The 16,996-nt window shown below is 37.2% G+C and overlaps 2 protein-coding genes across 2 annotated transcripts; both read left to right on the top strand.

Annotated features, from left to right (window-relative positions):
- Window positions 1-1,905: 1,905 nt before the first annotated feature.
- On the top strand, window positions 1,906-8,164 carry LOC122006583 (BTB/POZ and MATH domain-containing protein 1-like). Its single transcript, XM_042562138.1, has 4 exons — window positions 1,906-2,477; window positions 3,191-3,539; window positions 7,395-7,671; window positions 7,767-8,164. The coding sequence occupies exons 1-4, from the start codon at window positions 2,032-2,034 to the stop codon at window positions 7,931-7,933; spliced, it is 1,239 nt and encodes a 412-aa protein (XP_042418072.1). The 5' UTR covers window positions 1,906-2,031; the 3' UTR covers window positions 7,934-8,164.
- Window positions 8,165-8,774: 610 nt separating this feature from the next.
- LOC122006582 (probable protein phosphatase 2C 35) lies at window positions 8,775-14,443 on the top strand. The gene is made up of 4 exons (XM_042562137.1): window positions 8,775-9,947; window positions 13,276-13,407; window positions 13,493-13,718; window positions 13,804-14,443. The coding sequence occupies exons 1-4, from the start codon at window positions 8,958-8,960 to the stop codon at window positions 13,818-13,820; spliced, it is 1,365 nt and encodes a 454-aa protein (XP_042418071.1). The 5' UTR covers window positions 8,775-8,957; the 3' UTR covers window positions 13,821-14,443.
- Window positions 14,444-16,996: the final 2,553 nt, after the last annotated feature.

Genomic DNA, 16,996 nt, shown 5'->3' with positions numbered 1-16,996 from the left:
AAATGTTAATTCTCTATCATCTTAAAATGATAAGTCGGTGTACAATGCTCCTATCAATCTAAAGGGACATTTGGTTATTTTCTAGGAATATAAATCAGAATGAGAATCATTGTATTGTGGAATGGGAATGAGTATGAGCATAGATATCACTTTTAAAAGTAATGTTTGGTTAGTTGCATATTTTCTATTAGAATAAATCAAAAATTCCTTTTTTATCCTTAAAGGAAAATAAGAGAAAAAATTAGATGTAAGAGAAAAATATGATGAGAGAGAAAGTATGATGAGAGGGAAAGTGTGATGAGAAAGAATGAAGAGAAAGAAAGTGTGAAGAGAAAAAATGAGAAAAGAGAGTGTGATAGGAGAGAGCACGATGAGAGAGAAAATATGATGTGAGAGAAAGTATGATGGAAGAGGATGAAGAGAGAGAAAATGTAATAAGGGAAAAATGAGGAGAGAGAGTATGATGAGAGAGAGTGAGGGGAGAGAAAACATGGTGAGAGAAAAAATATGATGAGAAAAAAAGATAACAGTGAGTGTGATGAGAGAGATTGAGAAGAGAGAAAGTATAATGAAGGAGAAAGTATAATGAAGGAGAAAGTATGATAAGAGAGAAAGTGTGTTGAGGGGAAAAAAGGAGGGAGTGTGATAAGAGAGATTGAGGAGAGAGAAAGTATGATGAGAGCGAAATTGTGATGAGAAAAAAAGAAAACAAAGAGTGCGATGGAAGAGATTGAGGAGAGAGAAAGTATAATGAGAAAAAGTGTAATGAAAAAAAGAGGAAAGAGAGTGTGATAGGAGAGATTGAGTGAGAAAGTGTGATAAAATGATGAGAGAGAAAATATGATGAGAGAGAACAAGGAGAGAGAAGTGATATGAAATAAATAAATAAATAAATAAATATATTTTGATATTTGATATTAAGGGATAAAATTTTAGTTTTAGATCAAGGGTATTTTTGGAATAAGGGAATATTTTGATTGATTAAAATAGGGTAATGACTCATTGAAGGGGAGGGGAGGTACATGAGAATGAGTTATTACCCAATTTCAAAGATTCATTACCTTATTTGTATTTCTATTTCTATAATCTAAATATTAACAATGACAATCAATGATTCTCATTCTCATTCTCCACTCATGATCCCCTAAACCAAACACCCCTTAAAATTCTAGTAAAATATTTATTGTATATCTTTTTTTCGAAGACTTGAACTTATAACATCTAAATCACACTAGTAATTTTATCATTGGATCGAAACTACCTTTAATTTCTTACAATCTTAACTTTTAAAAAAAGATTAAAATATAAAATATTATCTAATTGGACGACAAAGCTTCAACCTCAATTAACAAAGAGAAGAGGGAATTCTCCTCCTATTATAGGGAAGAAATATTCCGTTAGGATCTATATTAATAAAAAAAAATATTTTCATTTTATAAATTATTTAGGATAGATATATAAAATTTCAAATTACGAGAAATAAAATGAATGATAAATAAATAATATATATTATTCTCGGAAATAATATTAGGCTGATCGATTTGTTGGGAGTAAAAGATGATTATTTTATTTATTTATTTATTTATCATCCGTTCTAGATTAGAGGAAGGAAGATAAATCAGGGATTTTTTTTTGTGAGAGATTATGCGTTCCTTATTATCGTCACTCTAGTCAACTGGACACATGAGAACAGTGAGAAGTAGATTTGTCTTCTCCTCACGTTACTCATCTACCCAATTAATACCCGTTCCTTGGCCTCTCTTGTTAGTCGCCGAAGTCCACCGCGGCAGGTGGGGCTTTGGTCCTTGGGCGGGCCCCGCTCACTTCTTCTAATCATTCGGTAGGGTGCAAATCGTGTGGCTGGGTGGCTTGCTTCCCCTCTCCATTAAATACACCTCACCGGCCCTTTCCGTTTTGCTCCTTCCCCAATTCATTGTCTCTTACTCGCGGTCGCAGATTCATTCTTGGTCGCCTCGGAAACCCTAGGTCCGTTCCGCCACGATCGATCGGCTTCGATCTCGCGCTTCTCGGATGGGTGGCGGCAGGGTCTGCAGGGGTGGCCCCTCAGCCCGGACTTCCTTGTCCGCTTCGTCCTCGCCGGCGGTCCCCGCGGCCCCTCCGACTGAGACGGCTTCGACGTCCGTCACTGACACCTTGAACGGGTCGCACCACTTCAAGATCGCCGGATTCTCGTTGCTTAAGGGGATTGGAATCGGCAAATACACGACGTCGGACACGTTCTCCGTGGGGGGTTACGACTGGGCTGTCTACTTCTACCCCGACGGGAAGAGCACGGAGGATGCTGCGGCGTATGTGTCTCTGTTCATTGCTCTGGCCAGCGAGGGGGCCGATGTCAGGGCGCTGTTCGAGCTGACGCTTTTGGATCAGAGCGGGAGAGAGCGGCACAAAGTCCACAGCCACTTCGGAAGGAGGCTTGAGAGCGGACCCTACACCCTCAAGTACCGAGGCAGCATGTGGTGAGTTTGGTTGATCACAGGGATTGAATTGCTTCATTTTTTTTGTTTGTTCGCTTGTAAATGTTATATCCTAAATAATGTTAAATCACATTGGCATCATAGACTTAGTTTTACTTAGCGTCTTCACTTTTCATCGGCTCCAAATTGCTTCTTTCTGCTATTTTGGAGGTCGTGGTAGTTGTAAAAGATGAAGATGTGATGGATGTGTAGATTTACTAAAAAGGATACAAAATTACTAATATCTGAGAGCAATTAGTTATTATACCTCCAACAGAGATAAAATGAGAAAATAGGGTGAAATGAGACATGTTCAAAGGCCATGGGTAGTGGATAGAGGGTGACCAAAGAAAGCATTTATCAATGTATTAAGGAGTGATTCAATTGATTTGAATAATGCAAGGGAATAGAACTCACTGGGGTGAAAAATGTCGCCAACCCCAAACAGTTGAGATAAACACTGGTTGACAATGATGACGATGGTAGTTGTAAAAGTTCAAACTTCCAATCAAACAATGTAGTGATTTGAAGTAATTAGTGAAGTGGGTAATGAAATGGATTCAGTTGATAGTAAAGGTAACATATTGTCTCCTTTGGTACTATATTCATTTTGTTTGCAGGTTGAGTACTTACATTTATTTCAAATAAAGTACTTTGCAGTAATGCACACTATGGATGACTAATTGCATGGCTGTGCTTTTCTTTGAATGACGCAGGGGCTATAAACGTTTTTTCAAAAGAACTGCTTTAGAGGCATCAGATTACCTTAAAGATGACTGTCTCTTAGTTAACTGTACTGTTGGCGTCGTTAGATCACATACTGAGGCACCCAAGATCTACACCATAGCAGTACCACCTTCAAATATAGCCCAGCATTTTGGCCAGTTTCTACAAAGTGGAGAGGGCACTGATGTGTGTTTTGAGGTAGATGGTGAGATGTTCAATGCTCACAAATTGGTACTTGCAGCTCGGTCACCTGTGTTCAGGGCCCAGCTTTTTGGTCCAATGAAAGACAGGAACTTGCATTGCTTAAAGGTCGAAGATATTGAAGCTCCTGTTTTTAAGGTAGTCTCGTCTCATCTACTTTCTACTTGCTACTTTGTTTGATGGCATCTTTAACCGTTTAACTTGCACAACATTGGCTGCTGTTATTCCCTTATGTAGTTTTTTCACTCTTTTTTTGTAAGATTAAGCTGTTTCTAAGACATCGTAGCTCCTAACTTTCTTCCACTGTAATGACTTCATAGCAAACTTATCCTATCTGTGCTATGATTATATATCTAATATTTAATTTAAATAATTTTGATCTGCCAGTGCTATACAATTGCCGCAGTTAACTGAATGTGTATTAGTCATGAAGATCAGCACTCTTATTTTCACTTATGCAATGATGTATGGAAGATGCAATCTGTTACCATAAAAGATTCTTGTGCGATTGCATCAATCAGGAATCTATTTGTTTTATATGACATAGTTGTGTGATTATTGATTTATTACACCTTTCGTTCTTGTACTAAGCCTTTCTTGTGTGTTTTTAAGAATAAAAATGTGCATAATGTGCCTTTATTAAAAGCTGGGGATTTTTTATATTAGTGATTAACCAATTAACTTACCATGGTATAATAGCAAGATGTTCTGCATCCAAATCTTACCAGTGTTTGTGATATACAAAACACATATTGCTCTGGATGAGATAGTCTACATTGCTTCAGCTAGTCTACTCCATTTTTTCACACATGAGGTGGTGTTAATAAGTCAATTCATAGAATGACCCCTTTTCCAACTTCTGGGAAATCATTACTCTGGTAACCTTTATCAGCAGTTGTACCATGTGCTATAGATGCAAAGACCTATTTGTTTTAGATTTTTTTTTTTTAAAATTATTCTTGTTACTTAGAAAATAGATTTTAAAAGTTGAAAAGAAAAATAGAATAAATACTTACATTTGTTTTACATATTTGAATCTATTAGAGGTGAATGATGTGATAAATATTTTTAATGATTTTATTTGTTTTGAAAATTACAAACTAAAAACAGTTTTTTATTCAGTTGTCAAATAAGGCATAATGTTACATCTGCCATTATAAATATTAAATTTGGTGGATGTCATAGTTATGGTTAGTGTGAGCATGCTACTTTTGGTTGTTGGTCCTTTGCATAGATTTGTGTTTAATGATTTTTGTCATATACTCTTATCTTTCTTCTTTTACCACTTGGCTTCTGCTGAAGTTCTAATTGTGATTCATCAAAAAAATAGTACCTAATTTCTTTCATGCATATGAAGTGACCATTTTGTGTGAGCCAATCTATTCCCCTGATCCCATTCGTCCAGTAAGGCATTTGTACGTGTGCTTGTTGGGGGAAGGAGGTACATATAACATATATGTTAACTTAGATTCTGCATTATATATGAAGCTCAGAATTTGGAGATATAAGTTGATAAATTGTGAGCCATATATATATGTGCTTTCCATCTTGTACAAAGTATGTGGAAGTTTGTTTCCCTGACTAGTCTTAAAAGCAGCTGGAGACCAACATTGTGTTTATGAAATGAATGTCTGTTCACTTATATGAGCTAGATGCAGCACTCCATTATTTAGTCAGTTGATTTCATCATTTCTTAAATCTCTAGTTCATAGTCTGGAAGTAGATCAAATACACAAGATATGGGTGAATTGTGTGATATAGGGTAAGCATGAGGAAAACTTTTCATACAGTGTGCTTTCAGTTTTCACAACTTGATGAGTTGTACAACAGGTGCTAGATGAAATTACTCAAATTGTAACATAACCTTAAAAGAATGCTTGGCTTACAGACAATCTATTCAAGAGATAGTTTGCCAATTAGCCAGTGTATTAATGTGAGTGCCAAATAAATGATGTTATTAGAATAATAGTTTATTGAATTCTGACGTTATACAATTAGCAAATTCACTTAGACATGGAAGTACAAAACAAGTCGATTTACAATATTTACAATGAGGTTTTCAGAAGGATTATTCAATTGAGGCAATCCCCATTTATGTTGTTTCTTTTGAGAGAAAATAGGAGGGAAAGAAGGTAAAAGGAAAGAAGAGGAAGACTAAAATCAAATGCTTATTTTGAGGGAAGGAAGATTTAATTGTGAGGAAAAAATTCCATTTTTCTGATGTGTTTCCTCTCAAATTAGGAGGAAAATCTTTTATGCTACAAACTTTCAAGACTGGCCTTCAGCTTCTCTATTTTTCTTGCTAACTCCAAGTCCTGATAGCTGGAGCTCTTGCACATGACTATGGATGAACATGTGGACATGGAAGCAGTAATGCTCTTATATGAGCAACATAACTCTTGTGAGTTGAGATAGCACAGCTCTTGTGCATTATGACATAAATTCCTTGTACAATGTCGAAGATGTAGTGGAACATTAGCAATGGGTGTTTCAATGTAAAAAAGAGAGGGTATTACGGTCTTTTATGTTTGCTTCCTTAATTTCTCTCTCTTTAAGGATCCACAAAAACTCATCTTTTGTTTCAATCTTCTCTTTATTTTCTTTCCCTGCCTTTCATTTCTTGCTCCTATTTTCTCTCTCTAAGGATTCATAACATTAATGATCTTGTTTCTAGAATTTCTAGGGCCAAATCATTTATGATTAATAGTTCTATATTACAATTAAATAAGAATCCTATTCTTATGTTTGCGTAGGGATTCCTTGCTCACACCTTAGATAGTGTATCACTCCTACTGCCAAACTAGTTCTTCCTAAAGGTTTCATTAAAAATAAGAAAATCTAAGGTGTCAATGGTGCTTACTTAAAATACTCACGAACTTAGAACTAAGCATAAACTTTTGAAATTGTTGCCAATCTCAAAGGTGCTTGCAACTAAGCACTCAAATTTAGCAAGAACGCAGAAAGAATCAACAAAGCGAAGAAACATTATGCTTGCTATAATAAAAAAGATCATCTTTATGCCATTTTGAACTTTTGGATGCTTCTTGATGTCTTGGACGTCAGATGGTTCCACTTAGAGATGAGTGGTTTCTTGGTTAAGTCAAAATCCCACTTGAATGCAAATAATGTACTCATTATGCCTCAATATTTCCTTTCTAATATCGTTAAGAAGGGTTTGATGGCTCATATGAGGTATTTATAGAGTTTAAATCCTGTTAGCCAATAAATGTTTTGAGGGTGAATAAGGCCAAACAGAACATTTTACAGCAACTTGTTTTTGTCCATTACTCAATTCATAGAAGAGTTTGTTAGATTACTAATATCAAAGACAGTTTTTTAATATTTTATTGTCATTTTTGACACAATTTTGTCAATATAGACTCTGATGTAGCTTGCTGATGAAAGAATTTCAACAAGATTAGAGATTATATCAAACAATTGTACGTCAAATCTTACCAAACAAGTAGATTGATACTTGCAAGTTCTGTTCTTAATGCTTCTGTGTTGAATTGTTCCATCACATTCCCTTTGAATATTTCTTCATCTTATGTTTGCTTGTATTTGGTTGTTCCATCTTTGGTCATTTGAGATACTTAGATGAGTTAAACCTTATCGACATGCTCAAGATATCAGCATATCATATGTTTTATTATCTGCAAAATTTGTTTTATTATCTTCAAAACTTGTATTGTTTTGGTGACCTAGGTATTGAAACTTTAGACTAACATGTTTTTTCTGCTGTTGTATTATATTGTTTAAGTTCTCTATTAACAGATACCTCATATGAAGCATTTCGAATAGTATGCATCATCTGGAAATGTCGAAGTCTCAAATTCATCTTTTTTGCCATTTACATGTGAAGGAGAATGCCGTACAATCCTGTATAACTTGATTTTATCACTACTTTAGCAAGATTGATCTACTTGCACCTCTTATTATGGTTATCTTTGATTCTTGAATTGAATTTTCATAACTTGGTATTTTTATTGTCAGGCTCTACTCCATTACATTTATTGGGACTGTTTACCTGATATGGAAGACCTTGCCGGTCTAAATACAAAATGTGCTTCCACTCTAATGGCTCAACATATGCTTGCTGCTGCTGATCGCTATGCATTGGATAGGCTTAAACTACTATGTGAAGCAAAGCTGTGTGAAGATGTTGCCATAAATACTGTGGCCACTACTCTAGCACTTGCCGAGCAACACCACTGTTTTCAGCTTAAATCAGTTTGTCTCAAGTTTGTTGCATTACCTGAGAACTTGCGAGGTGCAATTCATATTCGACCTTACTGCCCCATTTTCATATCATGAATACACTAAATCAAAACTCTTTATCATCTTCTCTTCTGGTGAATTTTGCAGCTGTGATGCAAACTGAGGGATTTGAATACTTGAAGCTCAGTTGCCCAACTATTCTATCTGAGCTTCTGGAATACGTTGTCAGGATCGGAGAAAACTCTGTAGTCTACACAAAAGATGCCCTCGATGGCAGCGATGCAAATGGAAGGCGTGTGAAACCGCGAATATAATGTCGTGGCATGTATGGATCAGTACTGTCAAAGCCTCACTATTTGTAAAGATCGTAATTTTTTGTTCTCCTAAATATCCTGGTTAAATGACTCATGGTCCCTGTACTACTACTTTATTAACCCCCACCTCGGGAGAGCCAAACTGAACTTGTCAAAAGCCCAGTTTGGTTTCTAAGTGTAACCTAAGAAAACCGTCGTCGCTATTGAAATTGCTAGTCTGGTTCTAATCAAGTGTCTATTCTTCTATACTTCAATTATTTGTTCAGAACAGTCGACATATTGGCGATATCCTTGGCTGAATCAGCACTTTTTCTAATTGAGGTTGGATTAAATCAGTGAAATTAAGTTGGATATGTATGAGTTTTGTGGCTATTTAATTCGTTTTTTTAAAAAAAAATATAGAAAGCACTGGAGCTTTCGTCAATACTTTTTTATGAAGTCGATATTGAAATTAACACTTCGTAATCACATTCCAAAGTCTTTATCATCGGCTCTAGCTAACGTGTTTAATGAGTATCCACTATCCAGTCAATCTGTCCCTTTGCTAGCGATTCCGTTTCCATTCTAGAGAAAGGCACAAAGGGTTTTATCGTTGCTAGTTCATGATTTTCTTTAATTTTCCAAAACATAATTTAGAAATTTAAAAGTGATTAAAATATATCTTTGCTAATATTTTTTTAACGTTTTTGAACAATAAAATTTACTTTCTTATTAATAAATATTTGATAAAAATTACAATACTTTTTTAGAAAAAGAGTAAAATAAAAGTAAAAATAATAATAACAATAACAAACACATTAACAGAAGACTTGTCGCTTGCCCAGTGCTCACACATGGACTGTTGGTCCACACTGATACCATCGCATTGATCTCCCCACATCTCCTCCCTCATTCATCGAGTCAAGCCGCCATGGTCCCCCCGCTCCGTCACTGTTCCTCTTCTTGATGTGATCGAGCTTTCCACGACCCTCGGTCGCTCGCTTTCCGGCTGCTCCGACCGCCGCCGACAATTTAGTTCCGAGACATGGGCTGCGTGCAGGGCACGAACCGCGGTCGCTGTCGCTGCCTGAGCTGCCGCTACTGCTGCTGGTGCTGCTGCCACTACCATCCCCCCTCCATATCCACCGACGGCGCCGTCGAAGGCGCCGACCCTCTTAGGGTCCATGAGATCGGCTCGCCGCGCTGCCTTCTCCGCGCGTTCTCGAATCGTGCTGGCCCGGGCGGCACCGTGCCCGTCCCCTCCGCTGGCGTCTGCCTCCGTTTCGCCTCCCTCACCCAGAGAGGACACTACCCGGACTCCTTAGACCGTGTGAACCAGGACAGCTTCTGCGTCCGGACCAGCTTCCAGGCCAACCCCGACCTCCACTTCTTCGGCGTCTTTGATGGCCACGGCCAGTTCGGCGCTCAGTGCGCCGAGTTCGTCCGCGATAAGCTCACGGACTTATTGAACTCCGATGCTCGCCTTCCGGATGACCCTGTGATGGCCTTCCTTTCTGCTTTCGTCGCCACCAATTCCGCGCTCCACGATAGCGAGATCGACGATTCGATGAGCGGCACGACTGCGATCACGGTTCTCGTCAGCGGCGACACTCTCTATGTTGCAAATGTGGGGGATTCGAGAGCGGTGGCCGGAGTTTGGAGTGAGGGTAGCGTGGTGGCCCAGGAGTTGTCCATTGACCAGACACCATACCGGAAGGATGAGTATCAGAGGGTGAAGCAGTGCGGTGCAAGAGTGTTGTGTGTTGATCAAGTGGAAGGGATGATGGATCCTGATATCCAGAGCTGGGGCGATGAAGAGGATGGGAATGGGGATCCTCCAAGGCTGTGGGTGCAGAACGGCATGTATCCGGGCACTGCGTTCACCAGGAGCATTGGAGATATGACGGCTGAGAGCATCGGCGTAATCGCCGTTCCAGAGGTCAAGACTGTAAAGATTACGCCAAACCATCTCTTCTTTGTTATAGCAAGTGATGGTATTTTTGAGTTCCTATCAAGTCACATGGTGGTCGATATGGTAATAATCTTGCTTGATTAACTCTTATTTGTTTCATGCTTTAGTTGTCATTAGACTCTTCTCCTTACTGCTATTTACTGATTGACAAATTGCTGTGCAAGTTCCAATTCCCTCTCAAATTGAGAGCTAGTTTATCAGGTGAAGTTGTGAATATGAAGGCTAACAAACCCACATTTAGTCACCATGATTAGTATACTTGAACTTCACATTAGACCTTCATTGCTATTCCTCACAACAATTGTCAACTTTCCAATTCCATAGATCACAAACTATTATATTTTGTTCCCAATTATGTTTTCATTAAATTACTTTGAATAGCTCATTTAAAAATGGAAAGGTGAACAGGGACTTCCTAAAAGCAATAATTGCCTAATGTTTGAGGTATTAAAGGAGTGGTGTTGCTAGATTCTCTTTCATATGTATTTATATCTTGCTAAAGATGTTCGGCTTCCTTCTATTTTAGATTTTTCTACTAGGATAACATAGTAACTATAACTACTAACTTACAAGACTATTTTAATGCTTATGTTCTTTAATATCATCAACATATGCATCTTTTTCTACCTAAAGGTACATGTGCCTGATGTAAGAAATACTAATAGAAAGTTGTTCATCAATTGAAGTAATTTGGGCAAATAGAAAACAACTTTTTACCGAACCATGTAGGAAAGTTTCTAAAATACCTAAATCATGTACCATAGTTTCAAAATTACCAAATACGTATCCAATTCCATTTTTGCCCCTATTACAATTGTAGCAGTCTGAATCGATTAATTTTACAGCTTTAAAAAAAAATACCAATTTGTATTTAAAAAATCACTGCTCTCAATATAGTGGGTCAAATTGATGTTTGAGTGCATTTATATAATCAGGAAAACTATACGAACACATAGAATATGATTTCATGTATTGACGGATCCAGACAAAAAAGGAAGAGGTTGCTCAAAGAAGGGAGCTGGAGCTTGTCTTCCTTCTCGCTGCTCCTCGGACTGCAGCATATTGGTGGAATTTTTTGAGAGCAAGGGGGTGCTCAAGCATACCCCCGCTCCCCCCTAGATCCGCCACTGATTTCATAGCATTTCGAGCTTTCTATGTCCATCAGACAGTTTTGGCTAAAACCTACTGATGGACCTAGAGAGCTTGGAATTCTATGAAACTAGATTCTATGTGTTTGTCTAGTTCTCCTGACTATATAAATACCCTCAAACATCAATTTGACCTACTAAATTGAGTATAGTGATTTTTTTAACACAAAAGTGTGCGAAAAATTAATTCGTGTTAAAAAATATATTAAGTCAAATTGATATTTAGGGGCATAAATATAATCAGAAGAACTATACGACCTCATAAGATATAGTTTCATGTCATTATGAGCTCTATAGGTCTATCAACCGATTTTGGCCGAAACTCTTTAGGTTAGTTCGGCCAAAATCGGTTGATGGACCTAAAAGAGCTCGGAATAACGTGAAACTAACCTATGAGTTCGTTTAGTTTTTATGATTATATCTATGCCTTCAAATATCAATTTGATCTAATATATTGAGAGCAATGATTTTTTTTAATACAAATTAGATTTTTTTGAACACATTCATGTTAAAAAAATCACTGCTCTCAATATAGTGTGTTAAATTGATGTTTGAGGGCATTTATATAATCAGGAGAACTAGACGAATACATAGGATCTGGTTTCACGTTATTCCGAGCTCTTTAGGTTCATCATCCGGTTTTGGCCGAAATTCTTTAGGTTCAGTCAGCCAAAATCGGTTGATGAACCTAGAGGGCTTGGAATGATATGAAACTAGATCCTATGAGTTCTTCTAGTTCTTATGATTATATTCATGTCCTCGAACATCAATTTGATCTAATATATTGAGAGCAGTGATTTTTTGAATACGAATTAGATTTTTCAGATACATTCGTGTTCAAAAAATCATTACTCTCAATATAGTGGGTCAAACTATGTTGAGAGCATTTATATAATCAGGAGAACTAGACGAGCATATAGAATCTTATTTCGTGTCATTCTGAGCTCTAGGTCCATTAGTCGATTTTGGCTGAAACCGGCTATGAACCTACCTAGAGAGCTTGGAATGACATGAAACCAGTTTTTATGTATTCATCTAGTTTTCTTGATTATATAAATGCCCTCAAACATCAATTTGACCCACTATATTGAGAGCAGTGATTTTTTGAACACGAATCAATCAATTTTTTTTTAAACTGTAAAATTAATTGATTCGATTGCTACAATTTGTGAATAATAACAGGGATAAAAATAGAATTGGGTACGTAATTTGGTAATTTTGAAGCTAGAGTGTGATTTGGGTATTTCGGAAACTTTCCTACGTGCTTCGGTAAAAATCTAAATAGAAAAAGGTTTAAATTTTAGCGGCATAGTAATTGTCTTCCTCATCATTAGTTTGTTTTCTTGTGGTAATTGTGATGATTTCATCTTCAATGCACTGTATATCATCTGGAATATATAAGTATGTCATATAATTACTCTGTGCTCAACTAGTGATTATTCCATGGAAACCAGTAGCAAAGATAAAAATAGTCACTAAAAAAAATACATGCTAAAACAACATTGACTAATTCTTTAACATACGTCCAACTTCTTTAACTACATCTGTAAGGGACGTAATGATCTTTCCAGAGAAAATCCAATGACCTCTTCTTGCTTGAGCAAATGTAAGGCTATCCTAAATGTTTGTTATTTCCATTCAATCATTTTCTTCCTCCCTCTTCTCATTTCAATTTTGTTCCAGATTATGCCAATATGAGGCTTGGCCTTAATATTAGCTACATTAATGCTCGTTGCAAAAGAAATCCAAACTTTAGGCATTGTTTTCTATGTCTAGAAAAATGTAGAATGTTAAATGTAATTGATGATCGCCTTGAATTGTCAAGTTCACAAATTTTGTGGTATGGAAGAAGTTGAACGTGTATAAAAAAACAGCCGTGTAAGTTTGTATGCCTATGTGGATTTTTCTTTTTCTTATCGAACTTGCTTGAGCACTCAGTTACTACATAGGCCAAGTGTCCATAGACTTGTATGCCTATGCATTCAGCAACTGGTGTCAACCAACTTGTATCTCTCCCTAGGCTATTGAGACACATTGTATTTCTTGCAGTAGAAAACTCAAAATTCTCACATGTCAGAAAAGATACACATCTAGACATTTCAGACTAACTGATTCCAATAGTATAGCTTACGATCTTCTTTTACTGTACATATGGACTTTGCTACAACTTCTCTATTGAAAGATTCAGTTACTTACTATTTACAGTGTCATTTCTTCCATCTTGGATTCATCTTTTCCTTCAGGTGTCTAGATTTCCTGATCCTCGAGATGCCTGTTCAGCAATTACTGCTGAATCTTACAAGTTGTGGTTAGGACATGAAAACCGGACAGATGATATAACAGTTATTATTGTGCATATCAAAGATATGGAAGATGTAAGTTCAACTTTTTTTCATCTGATGCTCCTCAGACTTTATCTATGGTTCCTATGTTAAAAATTTTAATGCAACCTTCCACCAGAGTACGTATCAGTCAGATTCTCAAGCAACCCTGAAAACCATTCAAACCTGCAACAATGCTTCCATAAGTTCTGAGACGGTAAAATTTGAAAGGCAAACGATCAGTGAACCCAGTAACAATGTAAAAAGCAGCTCGGACTCCAATTCATGCTCTCTTGGATCGGCAGTAAATGCATGTCCTGAACGTACTGTAACTTCACCTACCACTCGCTCGGTCGATTTAAATGGTACGGCTTCTACTTCAAACCTGCCTCCATTCTTTCTTTTATGTTCTCTAAATTTTCAGTTTGATCATTTTTCCTACTATCTCAGTGATTAATCCAGACTGACTGAAGCTACAGCATTCATGCCTCTGACCTCTCATTGTTTGTATTAGCACACTGATTATTTGGAAGTCTCTTCATCATACTTTCCCTTTTATCTCGAATGAAATGTGTTTCTCTCTTATCATGCATATGGATCAAGTTTCAATCTGCTAGCTCCTTCCAATCGATATAATTGATATATCAGTCAGGATAAAGATACTGAAAAGATCCTATGCTATCATCACCTTGGCAATGTTGTCGTCATTGTAAACCATTTCTGCACACGAACTTTGTGACGACTTCTACCACACAAGCGAAGGCGGCAGAGACACTAAACGACTGATGTTCCTACTGGCCTGGCCGGCTAATTCTCACAACTCTTCAATGGTCGTAAGCTGAGTCATGTAACAAAATCGAGCGGAACTTGCAGAATGAAATGGGTATGTTATGTATTGCCAAACTCTCTGTAACAGAGTATTTAGGCTGGTTGTACTAAAATTCTATAGTTTTTTTATATTAGCGTGTTGTGTTAACACAAGGGAGTGTTGTTTGCTCATGAAATTAAATGTGTGTAGGTTTATATATAAATGAACTGCTACTAGATTATAATGGGGCAGAAATTAAAAGAGCCATCCAAATTTTATAAATCAAAGGGCGTCTCTTTAGGAGAAAACATGCATCTCATGGTGATTATCTTGAAAATATCCCATATTCCGTAGCAGCTGCGAAGTAGATGTTTCAGCCTCCGGGCAGGAGTGAGTTGGTTAACGTGGGATAAAATTATTATCATATGATAAGGGTTTAAATTTTGATAAAGTCGAGGAAAAATAAGTTTTTTTGGACTAATCAATTATAGTTTCTTGATTTATCTCTTCAAATGGTTGTATGATCGATCGTATGAAATCGTTGGGATGATGAATTTCATCTTTCATTATCATATGAAAGTCCTAGTCCGTGAGGAGATAACTAGGTAAAATGTCCTGGTCTCATCTTTCCTATTGAGGAGGGTCATCTATTGATAGGCCTAGACAAGGTAACTAGGTAAAATGTCCTGATCTCATCTTTCCTAATGAGGAGGGTCATCTATTGATAGACCTAGACAACCGTGTGAGTGAAACTAAGCAGATAGAAAAAGTCCTAGTGAATGAAGCAACGTAAAAAGTCGTGATGAGTAAAATCAAGCAGATGGAAAGTCCTGGTGAATGAAGCCAGACAGTTAGAAAATTTTGGTGAGTGAAGCCAAACAGATGAAAAGTCATGGTGAGTGAAGTCAGATAATTAAAAACTCCTAGTGAGTAAAACTAGGCAGTGAAGAAATCCTAGTGAGTAAAGGTAGGTGGTAGAAACCCTGGTGAGTAAAGTCAGGTGGAAAAATCCTAGTAAGTAAAGTTAGGTGGAGAAAAGTTCTGGTGAGCTAGGCATTGGAAAATCCAGGTGGATCAAAAGTTAACCGGACACCTGATGTTTGGAAGTCTAAGTGGGTCAAGGAGGACCACACGTTAGCAAAGTAAAGTCCTAACTACAATTAGGTAAGAGGAATATCCAAGTGGGTCAAGCAGAACTGTACTTGGTGATCAGAAGTCCAACGGGAGTTTGCAAAGAGAAAAACCAAATGGGTTAAAGGTTGACCAGACACTTGGCAGTCGTAAGTCCAACAGGGAGTTGCCATGAAACGAGGAAGTTCCAACGTAATAAACTTTCGAATGTCATAGCTTTTGACTCGGATATCGGAATGAGGTAATCTCATATGCAAAACGAAGCTCGTTTAAAGATGTACACATTTTACAATTTACCAATCGATTAGGTAATCGATTGGGAGGCTCAATTAATCAGGTAATCAATTGGTTGATGAAGAAAAGTGAAGAAAGTTTCTTGATCGATTGAGTAATCGATCAAGATCTTCCCCAATCAATTGGGCAATAGATTGGGAGAGTTTGTAAGCAAACAGTGAGCTTCTAAATTAATTAGGTGATTGATTGAAGCTTTTAATCGATTAGGTAATCGATTGAGAGTGTTTCTTCTTAACAAACAGTGAGTTTTCCAATCGATTAGGTTGGAGGAGAAACTCACGACAATTAGTGGGATTCTTAATCGATCAGGTGATCGATTGAAGCCACATAATCGATTGAGAGAAGAAGAAAGGAGTTATTGCGAGGTTTGGATGGCTGGATTTGGTCGGATCTGACATGGTAATAGATTAGGGGGTAAAATTAATCGATTGGAAACCCTAAATCACGAGGTATAATGGGTTTCGTTGAGTTCAAATCAGATCCCTTTTTCTCTGACTCTTTCTGCCAATTCTTGAAGCTTCTTGGAGACAAGTGTTGCAGTACTTCCAAGGTTCAAAAGGTGTTTACAAGCTACAAGAGATCATGAAAGAGTATTCTTGTATTTACTTCTTGTTTGTATTGTTTGAGAGCTTCTACGAGATTTCTCCATCTCTGGATTGTTTCCGAGAAAGACTTATTTCATAGTGAATATGTGAGAGATGTCCGGATCTTTGGATTAGTTACCTCATTGAAGTGGATACCAAGTAAATCAAGTGTTTGCTTTGAGTTTTCCATTGCAAATCATCATCGACGAAGCAAACGGAGTTAATCATCCCCTCCCCCTTAGCTCTCGGAGTGTCCCAACAAGTGGTATAAGAGCAAGACCGCTCTTCACCGAACTCATCGTTGGCAAGGGCAACGAGTTAGGGTAAGAAGAAGAAGTTGAAGTCCTAAAGTCAACAAGTTAAAGACTTCATCTAGAGAGCTCAACTTCAAGATGAATTTATGAGATGAACTCAAATATGATACTAAAGTCTCACCACCATTCATATCGGTAAGCTGGTCTTTGGAAATCAAGGATTGAAAATTTTTAATGATAGAGATAGAGCAATGTTTTACTCTAATGGAAAGTTTTCAAGCTCTAACAAATGACAAAGGAAAGATTCTCAAGAAGAGCAAATGGAGCGAGAAACAAATCCAAAGATGTGAAGTCAATGACAAAGTGACCAAATTATTAGTTAATTTATTGCTAAGCAACATCTTGAGCAAATTGGAGAGTATAAAGATGCTAAGGAACTTTGGAGAAAATTAGCAAAGGTTCATGAAGATCCCTTCATTGTACCAAATCAAGATAAATTCAAAGAGGAAGACTCATTGGATTAAGAAGAAGAAGATTCAAAGGTTGAGAGATATTCAACATCCGAAGAAAAA

Source organism: Zingiber officinale, chromosome 7B (assembly GCF_018446385.1).
Source record: "Zingiber officinale cultivar Zhangliang chromosome 7B, Zo_v1.1, whole genome shotgun sequence".
Taxonomy (NCBI): Eukaryota; Viridiplantae; Streptophyta; class Magnoliopsida; order Zingiberales; family Zingiberaceae; genus Zingiber; species Zingiber officinale.
This window is presented reverse-complemented; position numbering and strand designations above follow the sequence as displayed.

Coding starts and splice junctions, on each gene's coding strand:
- LOC122006583 (XM_042562138.1), top strand. CDS start 2,032: ATGGGTGGCGGCAGGGTCTGCAGGGGTGGCCCCTCAGCCCGGACTTCC. Junction 3,540..7,394: donor TTGAAGCTCCTGTTTTTAAG/GTAGTCTCGTCT, acceptor TTTTATTGTCAG/GCTCTACTCCATTACATTTA. Junction 7,672..7,766: donor ATTACCTGAGAACTTGCGAG/GTGCAATTCATA, acceptor TGAATTTTGCAG/CTGTGATGCAAACTGAGGGA.
- LOC122006582 (XM_042562137.1), top strand. CDS start 8,958: ATGGGCTGCGTGCAGGGCACGAACCGCGGTCGCTGTCGCTGCCTGAGC. Junction 9,948..13,275: donor GTCACATGGTGGTCGATATG/GTAATAATCTTG, acceptor CTTTTCCTTCAG/GTGTCTAGATTTCCTGATCC. Junction 13,408..13,492: donor ATATCAAAGATATGGAAGAT/GTAAGTTCAACT, acceptor ACCTTCCACCAG/AGTACGTATCAGTCAGATTC.